Below are 21,707 nucleotides of genomic sequence, written 5' to 3' on the forward strand. Positions count from 1 at the left end.
TTTATGACTATTTGCTTTAGATTTCTTACATATAGCTCCTTTAAGCGAGTTGTTGCAGCATTTCCAGGGGCTTTTTAGCCACAGACTATAGATGGTTTATAGCAATTTGTTGCTGTGTTTCTATGAGGGGTAGTGCCATAAAAGGTGGTTGTTTTTTTTTACCATGACATTGTTGTGTTTTCAGAGGGGATAGTGCCATGAAAAGCAGGTATTTTAAGCAGATATCAAATTTTTTCCTAACCATAACCAAGTGGTTTTTGTGCCTAAACCACACGTTAACCACAACATTGTTGAAATGTAAAGTTTCAATGTGTCCGCTGCATAATAATGTTCAAATGTAACATATCTGTGGTTTGCAGAAATGCATAATGCCAAAATTTATTCTGGTGGTTGTGTTGAGTCTCTCTAGGTTGGATAAGTTGAGCAAATAAGAAAAACAATAAATAACACAGATGCCATGTAGAGCATTGTGAATGTAATTTGCTGCTCCTTAACAGCAACCGGGAGGTGAACTAGAGGGAAATGTAAAAAAGATTTTGAGTTTGAAACACAGCATCACCGGTAAAGAAGAAGCACGCTTAGGCAATTCTACCAGGATAAATCATAAATGAAACTGAGAATCTATTCTCTGCAGATAGAGGATCACCTGCTGACTACATATTTACAACAAAGCCGTGCATTCAGTTTTAAGCCACACGATAACAAGAAGAAGTATAGGGCTTACCCCCAAACACTTACCCATATACAGTATACTGTACATAACTCATTGTGTGCGACCCTGTAGTTAATACTCCCTTTTTGGTACATTTGCTCTCATGTATAGCCACATGAGACCCCCATTACAGTCACATTTAAAATAATACCAACATTTCTGATCTGTGCTGATGCTGGACTAGGTGATCTCAGCTCTGGGGAATGTACAGTAATACAGCTAATCCTCTGCTCAGTGGGATGTTGCGTATGTGCTTGAGTGTGTATGTGGGTGGGGAAGGATGGTATTCTAAAGAGAAGATAAAACGATCCGAGCTTCCTGTATGGCCCTTCCCTTTATGGACAATTATATACTGCTTTAATAGGCTTTAGAGCGTGGATTACGCTCTGATTCATTCTGTAAGATAGTCTAACCCTTACCTCCGGGGAGTTCAGAAGTGTTACTTTAATGAGTGGATTAAGGTGTGAGGATAAGAGTGCGTCCGTACATACGGTGTCTAATTATACACATTTGATTGTATTTGATGTGGACCTGTATGCTTCTGTGGCTACAAAATTGTTCATCCATCATTAATGTTATGAGTATCTGCAGTTTATCTCCTAACAAGGCCTATCCACCTTAGTGATGATTGTTGATGTTAACTGACAGACCTGATCATAGATCATGGATGTCATTCTATTCTGCAAGTCTCCACTCTCCAAACTCTTTCAGTTTCATTATTTCTTATGTCATTCCAGCATGTGAAAGCATAGCGTATGCATTAGAGTAGGATGCATGCAAATCCAGGGAAAATTGTGTCCCATATTGATTAACACATGGATCATAAGCTGCACTCATGCTTTTTCTTTTTAATTTTAGTAGGTACCACAGCTGCCCTTACAAAGGACGTACTGTTGCATGCAGTATGCACAAAATTGGGACATAGTACTTTGTCATAACATTCCCCTCTGAACTTTGACCCTCTGTGTTGCCTTAAAGAAAAAACAAAACACCATTCGCCAAGCTCGCCAGAGACGTGCAGAGCTTTGCTGTGGTTGTTGCAGTGTATCTAGTTTTAAGGTATAAATGCATGCATTGTAGATTCTAAGATATTACATTCATGACAGTAAAATTACATTTACATTTCTCTGTCATTGTCATTTTCATAGTGATGTCCTTTTATTGTTGGTAATATGATTATTTTGTTCACTTAAACAATTAATATTTCTATTATTACTGTTCATGGTAGTTAGACGCTTGAATATGCTGTCATCCCTTTTTGCGGCTTCTGAGAGCTGTCAATCAGCTGTCAAGAAGCTGTCAAGCTGTCATTTGTTTACATCTCATTCATTGTGACGTATCTTGCGCTGCGCAGAGGATTGTGAGTCAGTATAGCCAGAAAAGCGTGCAAAATGCAACCAAATGTAGTCGAACATTCTGTTTTTTTTGGCATACTGCATTTACGTACTATGTATAGGACATACTTAATCTTTTTCTGGCATACTAAACAGTATGGTAGTAGGGGTATTGGAACGCACAGATAGTGTCTGTTGGTAACATCCTGTCCTTGGATTGATAAACTGAATGCATCATGGTCTCTGTACACCTCAGCTGTGTAAACTCCAATTATTGCTAGCTCTTGCACTATTCATCCAACCTGTACTGGATTATTCACCTACTGTTGTTCAAATACTTTTTAGAAATGAGTTCATTTAGGTTTTTATGGCCTTTATCCATCTGTCTTCGACTACCCAAAGCTGTGTGAGAAAAGTCCACAGCAAGTTTATATGCAGTAAAGGGTTTCTCCCAGGAAATTTAAGCCACATAGATCTCAACGCATCTCGTCTCATGATCAGTTTAGTCAGTAGATATTGCCTTCAACAGCAGCCTCTCTTAATAAAAACCTGGCATCTCCTGTTTGAAATAGCGCTCATGCTCTTTTTTGTTTTTACGATGTTGGGAGGTGGTCTCTGTTTAATGGGAGGTTGTCAGCCTCCGCTACAGAGCACTGGTGGAAACCCTGCATCGTATCAACTTGGATGGCAGCACTTCAAAAGCAGCCGAACTAATAAGTTTAAATGTAAACATCTATGACTTACACATAAAGGATGTAGGATGTTAGGTCATATTTAGTAAATCTGGCTAAACTGATGACTTTGTCAGACATGTTTGCCTTAAAACAAGTGAAAACATGTTCAAATTTGATGAGCTTCCTCTTCACCCATCATGCTTTCGGTAGCATGAGAATCGTCGTAAATGAACGAAATTCAGCATGCAGAGAGCTTGATACAGCGAGGCATAGTTTATATGGTGATAGACACTTTGAATCATTCAAGTGTTCAAAAACAACAGACAGTGCCATGTTCTAACATTTCCAAACGCCAAAACTGTTCAGTAATCTGTGAGAAACTTCAGACAGACTTGGTTTTATGTCGTAAACTGTTTGAGTGAAGTTTCTCAGTGCAGAGCTGTAGAACAAAGCTACTGTATAATATGATGTGGGTGACTCCCAACATCCCCCGCTCCCACCCCCCAGCTCCACTGTCTGTGTCATTCTGTGTTCCGTGTAAGTATGTGTGTATACATGCATGTGTGTGTGTATGTGTGTGATGTGTTAATCCACAGTTTAATCCTTGGAGCAAAAAGGGGGCTTTGGCTGCCAGTACTCGGGGGTTTGAGAGAACCAGGGAGCAGAGGGCCAGAGTGTTACTGTCGCGCGCATGTGTGTGTGTGTGTGTGTGTGTGTGTGTGTGTGTGTGTATGTGTGTGTGTGTAAGACTGCAACCTGTAGCACCTGTCAGACTCAATGGAGCATGACGTAACAGCCTCAATAACTTTCCTATCATTCTCTCTCTCTCTTTCTCCCAGCTTGCATTGCTTTCTTTGTCCAAAATATGCCAGCGCATGATTTTTTTTTTTCATGCTGCAGAAGTTCTGAACGAAAGTTCTGGATGAGACAATATGAATTTGGGAGTGAAGGACACAACGTGCTTTGCATATCAGACTGGCAACATTATGCCATATATAGATACATGGCAATCACATGACCAACAACTTATGTGAATTTGCAATTATGATGAAATATCAATTTTGAGAAACATCAAAACACCCAAGAGAAAAGGTATGTAATTAATATAAGGGATGTCAGTGGTTAACTGGCAATCAGTTAACTGGCAAGAATATTATTGGCCTGTTACATATGGCGGTCTATAGGTTTATTTTGCTACTTTCCAGTTTACTTCACTGTGCATCACCTAGGTCTGAAGGGAGCTAATGGAAGCTAACTTCGCCTTCCTGACCCAACAGTGTTGCTGTGGAAATGCTGTGCCCACCTTCTGGTCTCCCCCCAGGTTGCCCCAGTTAGTAAGCAGCTCAATTTTAAACCACAAATCCCCTTTCACATTGTTGTTAGCTGTTTTAGCACTGTTAGCCATGTCAGCATGGTTAGTGGTGCTAACATGGTCAATGATGCTAAAGGGGTTTTGCAGTTCAAAACGAAGCTGCTTACTCACCAGGGTTATCTGGGGGAAAACTGGACGATGGTCAGCATGTTTTCAAAGCAACATGTCCCACCAACTGGATGGAAATACCAGCGCTAATTTCCGAATGAGTGGCACCGTAAGCTAGCTCTCACCCAAACCGAGCGGTGCACAGTGCAGAGCGACCAAGGCTAGCTAAGCAGTGATGACCGTAGAGTGGGCAGTGGATATTATGTGTCCAAATGTTAGGTCTGTAAGCCAACAAAAAAGAAAATAAAAGGAGAGACATTTTATCACTAAATATTAAAATTTCACCACCTCTAAATGGAAAATGATTCAATGTGGTGCCAACTCACTCACTGAGTCAGGGGAGCTGCAGCCTAAAAGGAAATAATTGTATCTCGTCATTTTGCTATTTTTTTTTATTTTATTTTTTTTATTTTTTTATTTTTTTTTTAAATTACCCAGTTAGTTACTGGGTAATTGGTGTCGGGCAACTGACATCTTTAATCTGAAAACAAAATGGAATACGGGTCAAATGCATATCTCTTTTTGGTCCACTACTGTACATGGTGACACCAATGATGCATCCTGACAAATACATAATATCTGCTTGCAATGTTCTTGTGCAGGAGAAAGCAAGAACACAAATCAATACAGATAATATACATACAGTGCATGCCAACTGAAAGTAAAAGAAATACAAATGAGTGCAAAATTACAGAGCAGAATCCCTTTAAGTGTAAAGAAGAAACCAATTATTGAATAAAAATAGTACTTGTAGTAGACCCTGTCTCCCATCCTCCACCCTCCCATCCCCATGCTCTCCCTTACTCCCGCTCCAGATGTCCATCTTGATCAACACTATTGCACAGTCTTATATTCCTCCTGTCTCACAGGAATCCTTTAGGAAACACAGGTTCTGCCAGGTTAGTGATTGATTGGAAATATGACTTCAAGTAAGGGTCAGGATTGCATCAGTGAACCTCAGCTGAGTGTACAGTTGTAATCTTAATCACTGCACCTGAAATGACTCTAGATTACACCAATAGGCCACCCATTAATACTACACCCTAAAAATCCAGTGGCAGCTTTTGATTATTTACTGATCCTGGGTGGGATTACAGTTACTGAGAGTCAGATAGAATCCTGTAGCAAAGGTTTCTGCGATAGTTCATGTCGGCTACTCCAGGTTATGACTGTTATGGCGTCACATGTGCACACCCTTTTGGTTGGCTGCCACAAAAAAAAAAAGGATGTCCCTTAGCAGTATACTGTGGCGCATACCCTTCTGGAACTGGTCTACATTGAGATTGCTACAGCATAGCTGATAACCACTGAGTGAGGGCATTTTGCATTTTCTATCTTGACAGGCTTTACCTTGCTGTGATATTACAGATGCAGTGAAAGAGACATGAGGATGGAAACAGTTGTCTTTTTAGTCTTTATGTATTTTGTGTGTGAGAGAGTGAGGGAGACAGACTCCTCTTCAGAGTTTAAAGTAATAGAATGAGAGCAAGACAGAAGACAGACAAGGCAAAAACCCACGTCAAACTGCTCAGGACAGTATCCAAGGCATTTTAACAAGGCCAGCTGTCTGTTACAGTAGCAGTTGAACTAGCCTTAATAGCCGGCCTTTGTCAGATCCTCCCAGCTTGTGTCAGAGGATACCAGCCTACGGAGATCACTCAGCGAGGTTGGAAACTTTGACAACCAAAGTCCAGAGTCTAAGTTAAAAGGCAGTCTGCTTCGGCAGTTGTTGTTGTGCTGTGAGAAAAGCCAACTAAAAACATGGTGTGTGGCTGACTGAATTTAGACCTGGGTAAATGTCAAACGTGTACATTTCATGTTTGAGGAGAACGGTTATATAGTTGCCTGATATGGATGAAAAGAGGAAAAGTGTTGAAACAGGTATGCTATGGAGGTTGTCAAATTAATCTCACAGCACCTCCAAATGGATCCACACCCTGCTTTAATTTACAGATGTCAGGAATGTAAGCTAATTACAAGGTATTTATGGTGTTAACACAGATCCATTAGATCTGATCTGTTATGAAAATGTACATCATTTCCTGAATCTGAGGTTCGAAACTTATACAAGCCCCTGTAAGAAGTTAGGTTACCAAGATGAATATTGTTACGTGGGTACTAAGAGGACAGAAACACTGCAGGAAATGAAATGCTACAAGGTTTCATTCGGGGATACTTATTGTTTCCACAATGTGTCAGACACTCTGCACTGTTTTTACAGCCTGATTTTTGAAAATTTTATTCGAGTTAAGCACTTTGTGACCTTGGTCTGTGAAAGGTGCTATGGTAAATATACTTCAAAATGTACAGAAATGAATGAATTAAAAAGTATAGACTTTTTGAAGTAAATATGCTACATTTATCTGTTTCTGCAGTGTGTCCTATACATTGATTTATCTGTGGCCACCACAATATCAGCATTGACTGCCACTTACTGATTGAGATAAATTAGCCAGCTAATGCATACTGTGGTCCCTCCACCTCACTCCCCACCCCAAGGGGACTGTTCACTGGGGAGGAGGCTCCAGAAACAGAGCTTTCGTTGCACAAACCCCAGCGTTGGGGTTCACAATGGGCTTGGTTTAATCAGTGTAACGGCAGCAACAGAAAGTTTGCTAATCCAGCAGGGAGTTTACGCTGGGCACAATGAACTGGATTTGGTATTCAAGCAGCTGAAGGTTCATCCTCAGACTGTCTGCCATTTTTTGCTTTTTCACTTCAGCTTTGTTTTTCACAACTTCACAACAGACTACCACAATAAAAGCAGCAGCGTATTACCTCCTCTGCATTTCAGGCATTTCAAATATTTAGTTTTAGTTTTTACCAATGCAGTGTTGTCAAAGGAGTGGCAAAAGTGAAAGAGCACTGACAGAAATGAAATACTCCACCTCCACTTCGATGTTTACAAGAGACAAAGTGAAGCCTGAGTACTAGCATATAGAGGACCCTCTCTTCCTGGTTGTGATGGGAATGGAGAGATGGGGGAGGATGACTGAAGGAGTGTGGAGATACAAGCAAGGGTAGAAGAGTATGTGTGCCCTCAGTCAATTGAAAAGCTGTCAGGGTGCAGGTGCATACAAGCTACAAGCAAGAGATAAGAGGCAACTCTGTCTCTCTAGCTGTTTTCCTCTTCACCTCTCCTGCCCTCTTTCTCCCTTGTTATCATCTCTCTTTTTCTCTTTACTTCACCACTGCACCAGTATTAATCAAGGCGGTAATGGTAAAGTAGTCTGTTCAGGAATTCTGACCCTCTGACATGTCAAATGCCATTTCCTGTGTCAGTAGATAAGGATGGGCCTGTTTGCCTCACTGTCTCTTACCTCCTTTCAAAGCATCAGGGTTTTTTAGGGACAATAAGAATAATTTCCCATGTTGTTTTCTCTGCACCAGGGATTACATTTTTTCAATGTAGGGCCTCTCCAGTTTTGAAGGGGACCTATTAGGCTTTTCCTTATTTTCTGTCATAATGTCTGTAATGTCACAATTTCGGACGTTCAGATTAAATGTGGCAAAATTTTCAAATAACGAAGTATGTAGAAGTAATTCCTGCTGGCTCCAACCACATATTTACTGTACAGACAGCAGAGTGGTGTTGATCTTCTCAACTAATACTTGGGATGAGAGCAAAGAAGTGTAATTCCTAAAATGTTGACCTAGTTGGCTCTTTGTTGATCATGAATAGGATCATCAAATGCAGTTGTATTATAGTCTGTTTGTCCACCTTTTTTACCTGGACATCTAAATATGAACACAAGATGAGTATCTTTATTTTTTAGAGAACTGCAGCAACAGCCGCAACAACAGCAACCTCTTGATAAGAGGGCTTAGACAATGACTTCATAAGAGCTGTAGAGAGAGAAAGACAGCAGTGTTAAACAGAATATCAAACATGATGTTAATCCTGACAGTCTAAGCTCAAGTTGTTCAGGGCTAAGAGAACCGTCAGAATCCAGGAACAGAGGGTAGACAGAGATAGACAAAATGCTGAGGTTTCATGGTTGGTGATATGAGCTTGATGTAGATGCGTAGCCTGAGAAACATGCAGTACCTGGACATTAAGACATTTCTTGCTGGACTTTTTGGAGAATACTTTTTGGAGAAAGCCAGTGCCCATGTAGTATGCAGACAAAATCTGAGATGAACTGATGGTTCTTACTCACCACTCTCTTTGTCATTGCTCTCAGAATTTTGATACACCTATAACCTTGATGTTTTGTCATTTTTCTGTTTGTTTCATAACCTTAGTAATGAAAGACAGAATATTTCATTCAGCTGTATTATGTGTGGTTCGAACGGCAAACTTGAACTTTGAATTCACTACTGAAGGACTACTGAAGGAACTTTTATTGATAAAACTAACTACACTAAACAGAGCTGCGTAGGATTTATTTTGTGGTGTAATCAGAGTTTAAAATTTTGGTTAAAGGTTCTGTTTGCAGCATTCAGAGCATTAATAAAGCAGCAAACCACTCATTGCTATGTAAAAACATAGTGGGGTAATGGCATCCTTAGCAGAGAGTGAATTAACGCTACCTCTGTGTGTGTTTAAATCCAAGCTTCTCTGTGCTTTGTTGTGGCAAGCTGGTCCTGCTGCACATACATGTGTGTATCCCACTGGATGGCTCATCACGACGCTTTGCACTCATAAGGCAGTTACCACTGATATCAGGATCACAGAAGTGTAGCACCCACCCTCTAGTTCCACCCACATTAACACAGTTAGCTCTAACACTGTTGCCACTGCCAAGCCATGTTTATGGAGTTAGCATTGTTAGCTGCTAGCCGCTGGCTCAGCCACATCCATGTTGAGAACCGTTTAAAGATGACGCATACACTCTGAGTTTCGCAAATTTTAATTGCTAGGTCTGACCTAAATATGGGTCACAATAATGTTAAAAATGTTGGTAACTAAATTTGTCATGATAATGTTGCAAAATATTGTGACTTACATTCCAAAGCTCTAAGTTGGGAGAATAAAGATGTGCTTTTGGCAAAATGCATAGCATGCTAGTCAAGATTGGTTCATCAAATTGGATTGGATTGCACTTAACCATCAGATTTCTCTTCTGAAATATGTCTTAGGTAATAAAACAGAACAATCAGCAACAGTTGAAAGTCTGGTTAGTTGCCTGGTTTCTTTGCTCAGATTACACTCTTCCCCACATAATGTGACCTCACCATTGTATAGAAAGGTAGTTGCCTGAATGATACAGGTAGTCAGCTATTGTGCAGCCACTTGAGAAAGCACAACCCAGTTGCCAGAATAAATGTTGGCATTGTACGTTTTCTACAAACCATGGACACATTACATTTGTATGTTATTATGTAGCAGATACATTGAAACATTTCAACAACACTGTTGTCAGGGGCAGACTGGGACACAAATTCAGCCCGGGACATTCAGGCGCACCGGCCCACACACTGCCCCACGCACCAGCCCACACACTGGTCCACACGTTTCTACTTATGATCCTCTATATGCTTGTACACCCTATACAAACGCTGTCCTCAGAATCAACTGCATAAGAAAATCAGCAGTTATTGTTTGATTCTAGACTATAAAGTAAATGCAATAATGAATTGGCCACAAATGGCTATGTGCTTAAAATAAGAGCATATGATTCTATCCTAATGCATCTAATTTTATGCACAATATAATTGTCTGCCCTGCCCTGCCCAGCCCTGCTCTTGTATTACATAAGCCCAATTTATATCTCCATGGCTCACAGCCATGAACTAAGGAGGTATAAATTGGGCAATAGGCTCTATAGTCAACTTATTACTACAACAAAAAAATCCCACTTAATACTACTAAAAAGGTTTTCCTCTGGCTAAAATGTAATGCATAGTAGGCTATGCCTTCACATTGCACCTGTCATATTTCTGGTTTCATCCTCCTCCTCATCACGACTGGGTTAGTCTGTCCCTCAGCTTCATTGTACTTGGGACTGGGAGCACCACCTAACGTTAATTGCATGCATCCACAGGAAAAAGCAAGCGCATATTTTCTTTTAGTACAGGTTTAAATTATAATGACTTAATGCAATACCTAGTAGGCTAGTTGGCCTCTTGAACCGGACACCAAGAAGAAATACGCAATTTGCCAAAGCCAACCTTGCACGTTACACACTCATGAACATTAGCTAATGTTAATACACCTGCTATAATGGCACTGTCAGTTCCAGCTCCATCTCCGTCGTTACAACACCAGCAACACCAGCAGCCTCAGCCCGTCAACCAACGCTGCGGCCAAACAGGTTGGTTATTTTGGAGCACTTTGCTGCCTATTATTGTTAAGATTTAAGTTTTTCTATTCAAGTTTTTCTTTTCTTGTTTTACCAGCTTCATCCATGTTATCCGGTCAAACTAGCCTGGTCTGCCATGAGTAATGACTGATGACTATGGCTGAGCCAATCAGATTTCAAGAAAAACCAGGGCATCTTTCGTATTGGAAGAGGCCACTCTTATCTCCTTCTTCAAGCATAGAAACATGAGATTGATACCTACGTTCCCTCTGAACATCTCACAGCAAACAAACAACATGGGAGGGCATTACAGTACTGACAGCTAGCAACTAGCTTGACATTCAGTAGTCTTTTTTTTTTTTTTCTTTGACCACCGGGCCGGCCCACACCGGCTCACTTGGTGACCGGCCCATCAGAATTCGTCCTGAACGTCCCGATGGCCAATCCGCCATTGACTGTGGTTTGGATAGGCTAAGGTACAAAAACCACTTGGTTTTTGCTTGATGGCACAAGCCGAAACTGCAGTGCAGCCACTTTTGTTTGTTGGTCTTAAACAGTGGTCTGCAGCTTGGCAGGCATCTCGCCTGGGTGTCAGACCACTCACCTTCCCCTCCACCCCAAAAGAAAAAGTCAGCTCATAAACAATGTCACTTTAGAAATGTTGATTTGATACATTTAAAACGTATGAATTTAACGCATCTTTGTTTTGCGGAAATGTTAAATGCTAACATTTTCTGCTGGCAACTGGGCTGGGCATGAGCTGAGTTTTGTGCAACAACAATTTTTTACCACCCCAAAGTTGATGTTAGTATAAATAGCTAGAGCCAAGCAATAAATATATATATATATATATATATATATACATATATATATATATATATATATATATATATAAATATAATAAAAGCCTAGTACACAGTTTATTTATAACATGTCAGAACTTTACAACATGCACAAAGCGTGTTTGCACATTATCAAAATGATGCAGACTTTCACTGAACTTGTGTTGTAGCCCTCAATTCAGTCACAATATTGGATTCTCCTAATTTTTCCTCCTTGGGTGCCACTTCCTGTGAGATGTTAACAAGATTTTCTAATTAGTTGCCTGAAAACACAGTACAGATACCAATACTTTGTAGTTGACAGGATAGAAATAAATGGCCAGAAGGACAAAACAATGCTTCATGTGTATAGCCAAAGCCATTAAGGAAAACACAAAAAACATCAGTCTAACTTGGAGAGATGCATGGTTTAGAGGCGATAAAAGCATCTTCCTTATCAGTCTCGTAGCTTTGCCAGAGGCTTTTGTAGTTGGTGGTGTGTTTTTGTGTCTTTTCCATTTTCCAATTTCTCCCCTTTCATTTCTCTCCCTCTCTTTGTCTCGGTAAGCTGGTCCAGAAGTCTGAGGCCTCTGTGTTCCGTCCGCCCCCGCCTCCGCTGCCGGAGATTAAAAATAATGGGCAGCACCATTAATTAAGCAACTAATCTTGCTGTTTATGTTTTGTCATATTTACCGTTCACAGATGCGTGGAGAATGCTCCCAAAAATGACTGCTCCCAGACACATTAAAATGCTTTCACAGCACATACACACATTAACAACAACAACAACAACCCCATACATGGGTGGACGAGCTGTCAGGGACGCAGCTTTACCTTGTTCCAGCTAAAAAACCAAGGCCTCCCCCTCCTTCTCTCTCTATTTATTTTTTTATTTTTGTAAGCGGCTCAGTTAATATTGTTGATTTAAGACCTCACCTTCAATTTGGTGTAGCATGTGGACAGAGCTTTAGCTTTTGCTGCGGCTGAACCAATTTTCTGCTTCAAGCGCCTTTAATAAACCACGCAGCGCTATCAGGAGGCTTTGGCTTCCCTGATGAAGGCCATTTATTTCAAATTAAAGGAGAGTTCCTTATCGTCGGTGGCCTCAAACGGAGAGAGAGATAAAGATGGTGCGCTTTGGTGTCGTCCTCTCTGTGTTGTTAATGCGATGAGAGAAAAGGAGGGGGTGAGCTGAGCCAGGGAGGGAGAAAGGAGACCGAGTTGGAGCGAAGACAGAGACAAAAAAGTGAGAGAAGACAGATTAAACAGGCAAGATAAACCATTGGAGGTAGTGCAGGGGGGACGGAGGAATCTGATAGGCTGTCATCTTTTTAAAATGGGCACACCAAAGAATGCTTCATTCCTTCCCTTTCATCGTTTTATCTTCCTTCCTTCCTTTTATATGTTTTTCTATCCGTCTCTGTTCATTTTCCTCTTTAACCTCCATCACCCATGCTCAGATAAACTCTATCGTTGCATGCACGATACAGTTGATGATGATGATAATGTGTGTGCGCCTGTGTGGATATGGATATGCTGTAATTGAAAGACTGGGGTCAGCTCCCCTCCGTGAATCAAAGCCAAAAAGACCCTTTAATTTGGCTTTCAATTAAATGTTGTGTTAAACGCTCCTCACAGAAGGAGTGTGTGTGCAGGAGCACAGCATAAACGGGATCGACATGTTGACATGTAGGGAGGTGTGCTGGTGTGCACAAGTTTCATGTTTACGGTGCACTACAAAGTGTGTGTGTGGGCATGTACATTTGTGCATGGGCCCTTCTATACCTGCGTGGGCGTACATAACTCGCTTGTCTCTGCTTCAATCAGTCAGAATCCATTACAGTGAAGCACCCAGGCAGCAAGCCTGTCATAGGTAACAATCACAAAGATAGACAGGCAAAGACCAATTATAACACAGCCCACATATCAAATTAAGCATGGCTAATTCAGTCTCTCAAAGCACACTTTTCTGCTGTATTTGATCAGAATGATCCTACCCACTCAATTAAATGTGATTTAGCACTAATTGCATGACTCGCAATGAAGCACGTACTATACACACCATAGATTGTTAAACAGGTTATAGTGGGTGAGGTTGTTAATTGTTTTTCATCTTTGTTTTGCCTCATTTAGTCAGACCTCTTCTGTCTTGTGCATGTTTTTTACTTCTTTTTTTAAATAATTTTTATTTTGTTCTGTTGCGGCTAAGACACATGTTTTTAAAGTCCTTTATTAATACACGTTTCAGTCAAAGTGCACAGATTTTGTTAGGTATCTCACACAAGAAAAGACACTCCTGACTCTCAAACATTATTTGTGTTGTGTTATTCCTAAACAAAACTATATGCATACTACAAGTGTCACAATTTTCCAAATCCACAAATTAGATTTTAATTTTTTAAGGTATACTATGCTGGATTGCTGGATACTGTAAACTCACTCACCAGCAGAAGGGAAAGTAAAAGCCAACCCTAGATTCACTCTGGTTTGGTGTTCCACCTTCCTATATTTGCATTTTTTTGGTGCTGTGTCTTTTGGATGCCTGCCAGTTACGGTTAAGCACCTAGTTGCAGCCTGTTTGTAAAGCCCTGACCTCACCTGAGCGCTGTGGGGGTACAAGCCCATAAATTTCCCAAACACAGAAAATAAGAATGAAATATGAAAACACAGGCAGTGGGTAAAGTCTCTGCAGAAAAATACAGCATCACACACTTCGAGTGGGTCGAAAGTGATTATTAAGAGGGATAATTCTGTAGGAGTCTCAACATTGTCTTTTAGGAAAATCCTGCATCGGTCATTCATTCATTCATTTCCTGTAACCGCTTTATCTGGTATAGGGTCGCTGGAGGGCTGGAGCCTTTCCCAGCTGCTATTGGGTCAGAGGCTGGGTACACCCTACACACTTAACCTAACTTGCATGTTTTTTGGCCTGTGGGAGGAGCCCGGAGGAAACCCACTGATGTAGGGGTAACATGCAAACTCCACAAAGAAGAGTCCCAGCTGGCTTGCAGGTTTGAACTCAGAACCCTCTTGCTGTGAGACGACAGGGTTGTCATGAGAACCGATACTTCAGTACCAAGTCGATGCCAACACGCAAAAAATACGTTGGTACCTGTTTTTTTTTTTTGTACCGTAAGTACTGGATACAACTTTGCCCTCAGTGGGCCGTGTCGATTCCTGTCGGAACTGACGGGCGCAGTATACGCGCCTCAGTCTGTGCCAAGGACGAGCGCCGAAGAAGAACGCCTGTTCTCCATCGTCTTTGCTAGAAACAATAGCTTCTACAAGTGCTAGAGCTTAAATCTGGCCCAAAAAATCCAGCCCAACCCCACCCGAGCCCATGCATGTTCTGTCCGAGCCCGGCCCGGCCCGTCCCTTTAACTGTAATTATGAGCCCGAGCCCGGTTTAAACCCGACATTTTTTAAGGATACGAACGTGGACATTGAAAGCTGACTCTCGTCTTTTTTTTCCATGGCAAGCCTTCGTCATGTGCCTCTTAAGTGTCAAGGTCCCCATCTTTTTGCTGTCATATACCAGCATCGTGCTGCACTTGGTACACTCGATGAAGCCGACACACACTTTGTCACCGTCGATCACTCACATATGCGAAGACAGTGGCACCCTCAGTTTCTGTTTTTTGATTTTTATTGTGGTATCGAATGAGTATCCAGAATCGTAGAAATTCACTGATATTGGTATAGACTACTGAAATTCTGGTATCGTGACAAGCCTAGCGCTAACCACTGCACCACCATGCAGCCAGCCTTACCTTCAAAGGCCCGGACACACCAAAACGACTTCAGATAACTAGCAGTGACAAGGCCCCCTGCTACCTCACCTGACGTCGCCATATCTCGGCCAAAAAAGTTGCACATGAATACACTGCAAAGACTATAGCTGATGGTCAACCCACATGTACGTTCTGCGCCTGCGTGACAGGAAATAATTCTCCATACCAGCAGAAGGCAGTCATCTGTAATCCTCATTCAAAAAGGGGAACCGGGACACCTTGATGCTAGTTAGCAAGTTAGCACATGAACAACACAATCCCATGTTCAATCCCAAGAACAAAGCATATTTACCATGCACAAGTGAACATTAACACAAACCATCAGGAAACATTTGTGCTAAAGAGCTCAATGACTATAGAAAAATAATCTTAGCTTGGTCTCACTCCCTCTTGACTTTAGCTCTTTGTTTACAGTCCTCACTTCAGTTTCTGTTCTTGCGCACTGAGCTGCACTGCCAATCAGAATGATTTAATTCACCGACATGCTGAATCGGTGGAAAAAAAGCCGACGGGGGCAAATTAGGGGCAATGGTGCGAGACATACCGCACAGACAAGGGCAACAGATGCTCACCAACAGCTCAACTTTCACTGAAGGAAGACAGCCAGTGTGTCAGGGCTTTAATATTTTTTTGCAGCAGTGATATCTCTCTAGACTATCAAGTCTTGATTCGTAAAGCTCAACAGATCAAAGGTTTTATGCCCAGACAGCTGTCATTTTCAAATTCTTCTTCAAAACGATTGGCTGCATAGTATCAAGTGTGATTGAACAGCCGTATTTTTGGAATGTACCACACGAAGGCCACAAGGTCAGATTTAAATATTGTATTTAAAATATAATAACAGTAACTTATTTCAACTGGGAACAAAACAAGAAAAAAACGAGAAGAAAAGCCACTAGATGGAAGAAGGGGACTATACAACAGTTTCCTCTCCTGCAAAAAGCCATCAGTAAAAAACATTGTTTCTTTGTCAACAAAGTGTCAGCTGTTTACATAACTTAAAGGGAAAGCAAAATGTTGCCACACTGATGTTGCTCTGGCAAACTTGTTACCAAGCAGGTGCTTATTTACACATACAAGAGCTGGAAGCAACATGTGATGTACAGGTTTGTGTTTGTACCTGAATATTACTCTTCTTTTAGCTCAGTTTTGGTCTCAACCAACTTCTGAGGGAAATATTTGTCTCTTTAGCTGCTAGATGCTGCTTTATGTTCAGCAGCTAGTCACAAACTGTGTCTGTCTGCTCTTACTGAGCAGCAATGTAAATTTGGTTCTGCCTGCTGCAGCTGAAATCAACTCTAACAGAGAGTTTCATATCCAAGTATGTGATCTGTTGTTTCTTATGAAAACACATATTGAAGCCGCTTTAAATAGACTTTGTTTCTGTCCTTTTTTCACATTTGGAATCCACTTATTAGACAGTTTACATTCAACATACTGTAAATATAGATTTAATATGTATTGGTATACTGTATATAGATATCAAGTGATATTAAAAAGTCTGTACAGCGTTTAATGTCCTTTTTATGGTTCTTTTTTATAATATTTGATGACTGATAAAAATGTCAAGCATTTACGTATTAGAGTTTGTGGCCACTTTGCAGCAACATCCATGTTTGAATCATTGTCTACTGTCATGGCATCAACTTGGTGTCCTATCCTGTTCCTTTGGCCATTGGTTTAACTGATATAGAGCTTAAGGTTATTGTTGTTGCACCATGAAACTCTCCTTCAGTCCTCTGTACTTTTCTGTAGGAATAGTCTCTAATATGTTTCTCACTGCAAACTATTCACTGGAATCATACATGTCAGTGTAGTGAACTTCCATATAACCATGAGGCAGTAATTCAAGTTTTAGTCTGCATTAGTCTTCTGTAGGTCCAACTTCACACTGTCAGTGAGTTAAAGGGGACAAATGTTGCTATTTTTACACATTCATAATTCCATCTTTCTGTTTCTCTGTGTCTTTTGCAGGTCTCGCAACACAGACCCGGTGTGTTCTGGCCTGCAGGCTCAGATTTTATCTTGCTACAGGGAGAACAGAGACCAGACTCTAAGGTGTTCAGACCTGGCCAAAGAATACATGCAGTGTATCAATGCTGCAAAGAAGGTGAGTGGGTTTTTTTGTTGTTGTTGTTGTTGTTGTTGTTGTTGTTGTTTTTTTTTCCGAATCTGAAATGGACAGGATTTGGGATTTCATGGAATATCTGATTTTTTAAAATATCATCACATCAAATATCATCACATCAAAAATTGTAATTATTGTGTTAGAACTCCCAAAAGTTAAAAGATACGATTCCTAGCTCATATTGTAATTTTGAGGATTGCTTTCTAAAGCCATGTCAGTAGCAGCTCTCTCCCCAAAATGATAAAAGTATGATAATAGTAATTAATATATTGATAATGATAATACGACCACATTGTACTTCACAAGAGCCTTCAAAGAGGCAAGGATTTTGGGAAGTTTGGGACATAACAATTCAGTCTGAGTGGTGGCTTTTGAAGTTTTCCATGGAGACAGATGATGTTATTTTCAGAGCTGCACTCTGATGTCTGATGTAAAAGAAAGAAATTCATTTTTTCTCATGTTCTCAAGATTATTCTGGGGGAGTTAAGGACCCCCAAAAAATCAGATTGATAGAATTTTGAGTGCTGTCACTTTAGGTTTTTACACAGAGAAAAGTCTTGTCATTAGAAACAGCTTTCAGAGTGAATGTCTGATGTAAAAGTATGAAATCCAACTTCTCCAGTGCTACCAAACTTGTTTTCCTACCAACGCTGACAATGACACCTTTTCAAAGGCAAACACAGTTTGGGTTGCTACGACATAAGTCCTCAGTCGCAGTTCAGCTTGTCACTGCAGCCTTCACCCTTTTGGTTCTAATTTTAGTTTACAGGTGCAAAATCATTTAAAGTAAGTGAGAAAGAAAGAAAAACAGGTTGTCACCTGAAAACAAGCAGTAAAGCTAGACTATTTCCCAGACAGCATTAATTACATTTTTCATATTTTCTGAATATGACAGTACACTTAAGAACATTAACACGTACGTGTGTGTGTGTGTGTGTGTGTGTGTGTGTGTGTGTGTGTGTGTGTTTTATTGGCTTTTGAATTAAAGACAACCTATACAAAAATATGAAGTGGTTCACTAGATTTCAAGTAAACAAGACAGGGTCGTCCAGTGAGACGCAGCAATAGTGTCTACAGTCTCATCATTAGAATTCTAGGAGAGTGTATGAACAGAAATCTCACACTCACTGTAGACTGTAAATATGATTATATAATCCCAAGGTTTTTCCTTTTTATTTGCATTAGACGTTTGCATTTATTAAGTTCAAAAGCTCATCCTCTAACCCAGCCTCTCATCACAGCAAAGAGGAGGACATACTGTGTAATGATGCCGAAGATTGAGCCATATTTTTAATGTATATCTGGTGTCATATGAGCTGTGAAGTGAGATTTGAAATCCACAGTGTCATTTTGCTGTTTCACCTTGTAGATTACACAACAAGGTGAAGTGAAGCTGAACTTTGCAAAGCACACCTAATTATTAATTACTCTGTGTTTTTACAGTATATTAACCTTTGCTGAGTTAGTGGAGGCAGGTATCTAAAAACAGATACACATAAATAAATGATATAGTTAAATACTTACAGAAGCTTGTGAAACTAAACATAAAGCGTAAACATAAAGCTCTCTACATACTTTCATTGAACCTTCAGTGAGTTTGGAAAACAGGTTAAAACTTATTTTTCACACTCTTTGTTATGGATTTTAATGGCCCAAAAATCATAATCAAGCGATACAGGGTCAAGCTCATGAGTTTAATTTCACTCAATCAGATGGTTGCAGCATTCATTGTACGAGGTGTAGTGGCGCTACATACCACAAAAGAAAGAAAAGATGAACCTAGATGCAATAAGATAAAACAGTCAGGTAACAGTACTGTGATGTGTTGCTTTGAGCTGAGCAGGTAATCATTATGTTTTTCTTTGAAATGCACACAGAGAGCGCACTGTCTGTGGTGCACAGTGTCCCGTGTTTTACTGAACAGCCAACATGCAGCTGCTGGCTAAAGAGTTCATTTTGAAAATGCGGAGAAATGCTTATTTTTTTGTTTGCTTGTGTACAGACTGTGTGCCTGGTCTGTGTGCATTTGAATACTAGAGTGTGGCTCGGGCCGCTTGCTGTCCAAATCCAACCTGAGCCCAATGCAGTTTATGTTCTGAGCACAGAGTCTGTCCCTGTCATGCTATTGTTGTTACCATGGTTACAGCTTGCCTGTATATTGTATTGTAAATGGCCACCAAAAGTCATTGTTTTATATAGACTTATATAGATAGATTGTTTTACACACACACACACACACACACACATTACGCAATGTCACTAGCAGTTATAAATGACAAAATTTAAGTCATATTATTGGCATATGTAAGTCTTCATCTCCACAGACTCTTTTGAACTGCAACCACTGTTCACTGAACTATTTATATAGTCCAACTATCGTAGTTTATTTGGAGTCATGATAGAGGAAAGTGATAGCAGAAGTCTTAAGGCTGCTGTGAAGCTGCGCCTACTTAGGGCAGCAAAAAAGTTTATCTTGGGTGCATTGGTACAATGGACAACCAAGAAGGGACAGCAGAGGAGATACCCATACACCATTGCAACTGAGCTAGACAGCCACAAAAAATGTTCACAGGGCTGAGATCAAAATCAAGAAATGTCAATTTATTCAAAACATTCATACACAAAATGAAGGGTGCTCAAAGTGCAAAATGATAATAATAATAATGATAATATTGAAAAATGATTTTAAAAAAACCTAGCAGCAAACGTTTAGCACTGATGATAGTCAAGGACGGAAACGTTGGCTGCTGCTTTTATTACTTCTCAATGTTATTATTATTTATTATATTATTATTTTTACACTTTGAGCACACTTCTTTTTGTGCACGGATATTTTGAATAAATTGACATTTTTTGATATTGACCTCAGCCTGTGAACCTTTTTTGTGGCTGTCCAGCTCAGTTGAATTCTTCTGCCATCTGCTCTTGAAAGTGATCGCAGCCATTGTGAATGGCTTCAGCACTGCCCTCCTCTCTGTTTGATTGGTCATCAAGCTCCAGGTAACATTGATCTATGAATGAACATGTGTCACTTGAAATAGCCTAGTGTTGTTATGCATTGTGCGCTCTCCTTCCCATCAGCACATGAAACGTTGCCCTTTTTCTCTCCTCTGCTCCGCAATCTTCGTCTCCGCTTTTATCACAGCAGTAGGCTTTATTGTTCCCTGAGTGTATCCCCTCATGTGGAACCTCAGGTATTTTGTGCTTTGCCACAGGAATGCTATATGATATGTGGAGTTCTGTGACGTGGCATTACGCAGTGGATGCACGTTGAACATTTATTATTTCGTCTCTTGGAGCGGGTACAAACACATAAACACAGGTCTTTTCAGCTTTATTGTCCAAGTTAAACATTTGTTAGAAAAGTAATTAAAAGGTAATCAAGTGTAATAAGTTCCATTACTTTGATGAAGTAAATAGAACAGTTACATTACTCATTACATTTTAAACTAGTAATCTGTAACCTATTACAGTACATTTCAAGAGTAACCTTCCCAACAGCAGACATCAGTGAAGAAGTCTTAATTTGACAAAACCATTTCCATAACAGATTTCCTGACAGTTTAAATATAAGGAACTTGTCAGTGTGTTACAATGCATTTATTTTTTCAATGTTAAAATATGAGAAAATTATGAAAGTTTCACCATGGATTTTAATTGGACTTTTGGGCAATGTCATCACGTCCAATATTCAACAAGACTTGTCTGATGTACGATGTGAAATATATTGTGATAAATAATTGCTGAAATGCGAGTCACTTTTTTTGTATTTTATGCGTGATGAAAAACAGTTAAGAACCTCTGCTTATGTATTCACTCAGTAAAAATCTAGCCTTTGTAGTTTTCGCTTTCAGCATTCCACATTCCTCAACTGGATCCACTGCTGTATTATTCACAAGCAAAGACGAGTTCCTCTCCTCAAGTATGTGCATCACTGCAGCAAATTTAAGTTACAAATTCACAGAAAGTTACAGAGAAAAATACGAGGAGGAGGAGGAGGAGGAGGAGGAGGAGGAGGAGGAGGTTAGGAAGTTGGAGGACAGAATACTGGAAGCTTGCCCTTCCAAAGTTTTTACAGTAGAGGTATTTGAAGGCGTAGCTGCTCATCATGCACCCGGGCAACGTATCACTCTGCCTCATGGTGCTCTCTGCTCACATCTCCTCTGCGTTGCTCAGGGGCACTGAGGCTTCCCCTGGCATACAGTAATACAGCATGTGATAATCAGCTCGCTGAAACTTGATTCCTTCGCTCTTGTGCCGGTGTAGTGTGTGTATGTATTTGCGTGTGTGTGTGTGTGGCTGCCTGTACGTGTGTGCACTTTCAATAGCTTCTGTAGCTTTGTATCTGCCTTGTATGAAAGCCATGCAGACACAAACACACTTTATAAACACACAGCTAAATCTATGTTTGTGTTCCTGTATTTCTGCACTTGTAAGACCCATGGCACGGCATTGTGTGTGTGTGTTGTGTGTGTGTCTTCATCATATTAGCTGGTGTGAGATAACGAGGAGTGAAGAGAAG

The 21,707-nt window shown here is 40.4% G+C and overlaps 1 protein-coding gene across 2 annotated transcripts in view; it reads left to right on the forward strand.

Annotated features, from left to right (window-relative positions):
• chchd6a (coiled-coil-helix-coiled-coil-helix domain containing 6a) overlaps window positions 1-21,707 on the forward strand; it is a 108,456-nt gene that overhangs the window by 57,131 nt on the left and 29,618 nt on the right. For both annotated transcript variants that reach the window (XM_049580769.1, XM_049580770.1), the window contains one exon: window positions 17,032-17,167. In XM_049580769.1, coding sequence (XP_049436726.1) covers window positions 17,032-17,167 — 136 coding nt within the window. The remainder of the gene's footprint in view (window positions 1-17,031; window positions 17,168-21,707) is intronic.

Source organism: Epinephelus fuscoguttatus, linkage group LG7 (assembly GCF_011397635.1).
Source record: "Epinephelus fuscoguttatus linkage group LG7, E.fuscoguttatus.final_Chr_v1".
NCBI classification, from domain to species: Eukaryota; Metazoa; Chordata; class Actinopteri; order Perciformes; family Serranidae; genus Epinephelus; species Epinephelus fuscoguttatus.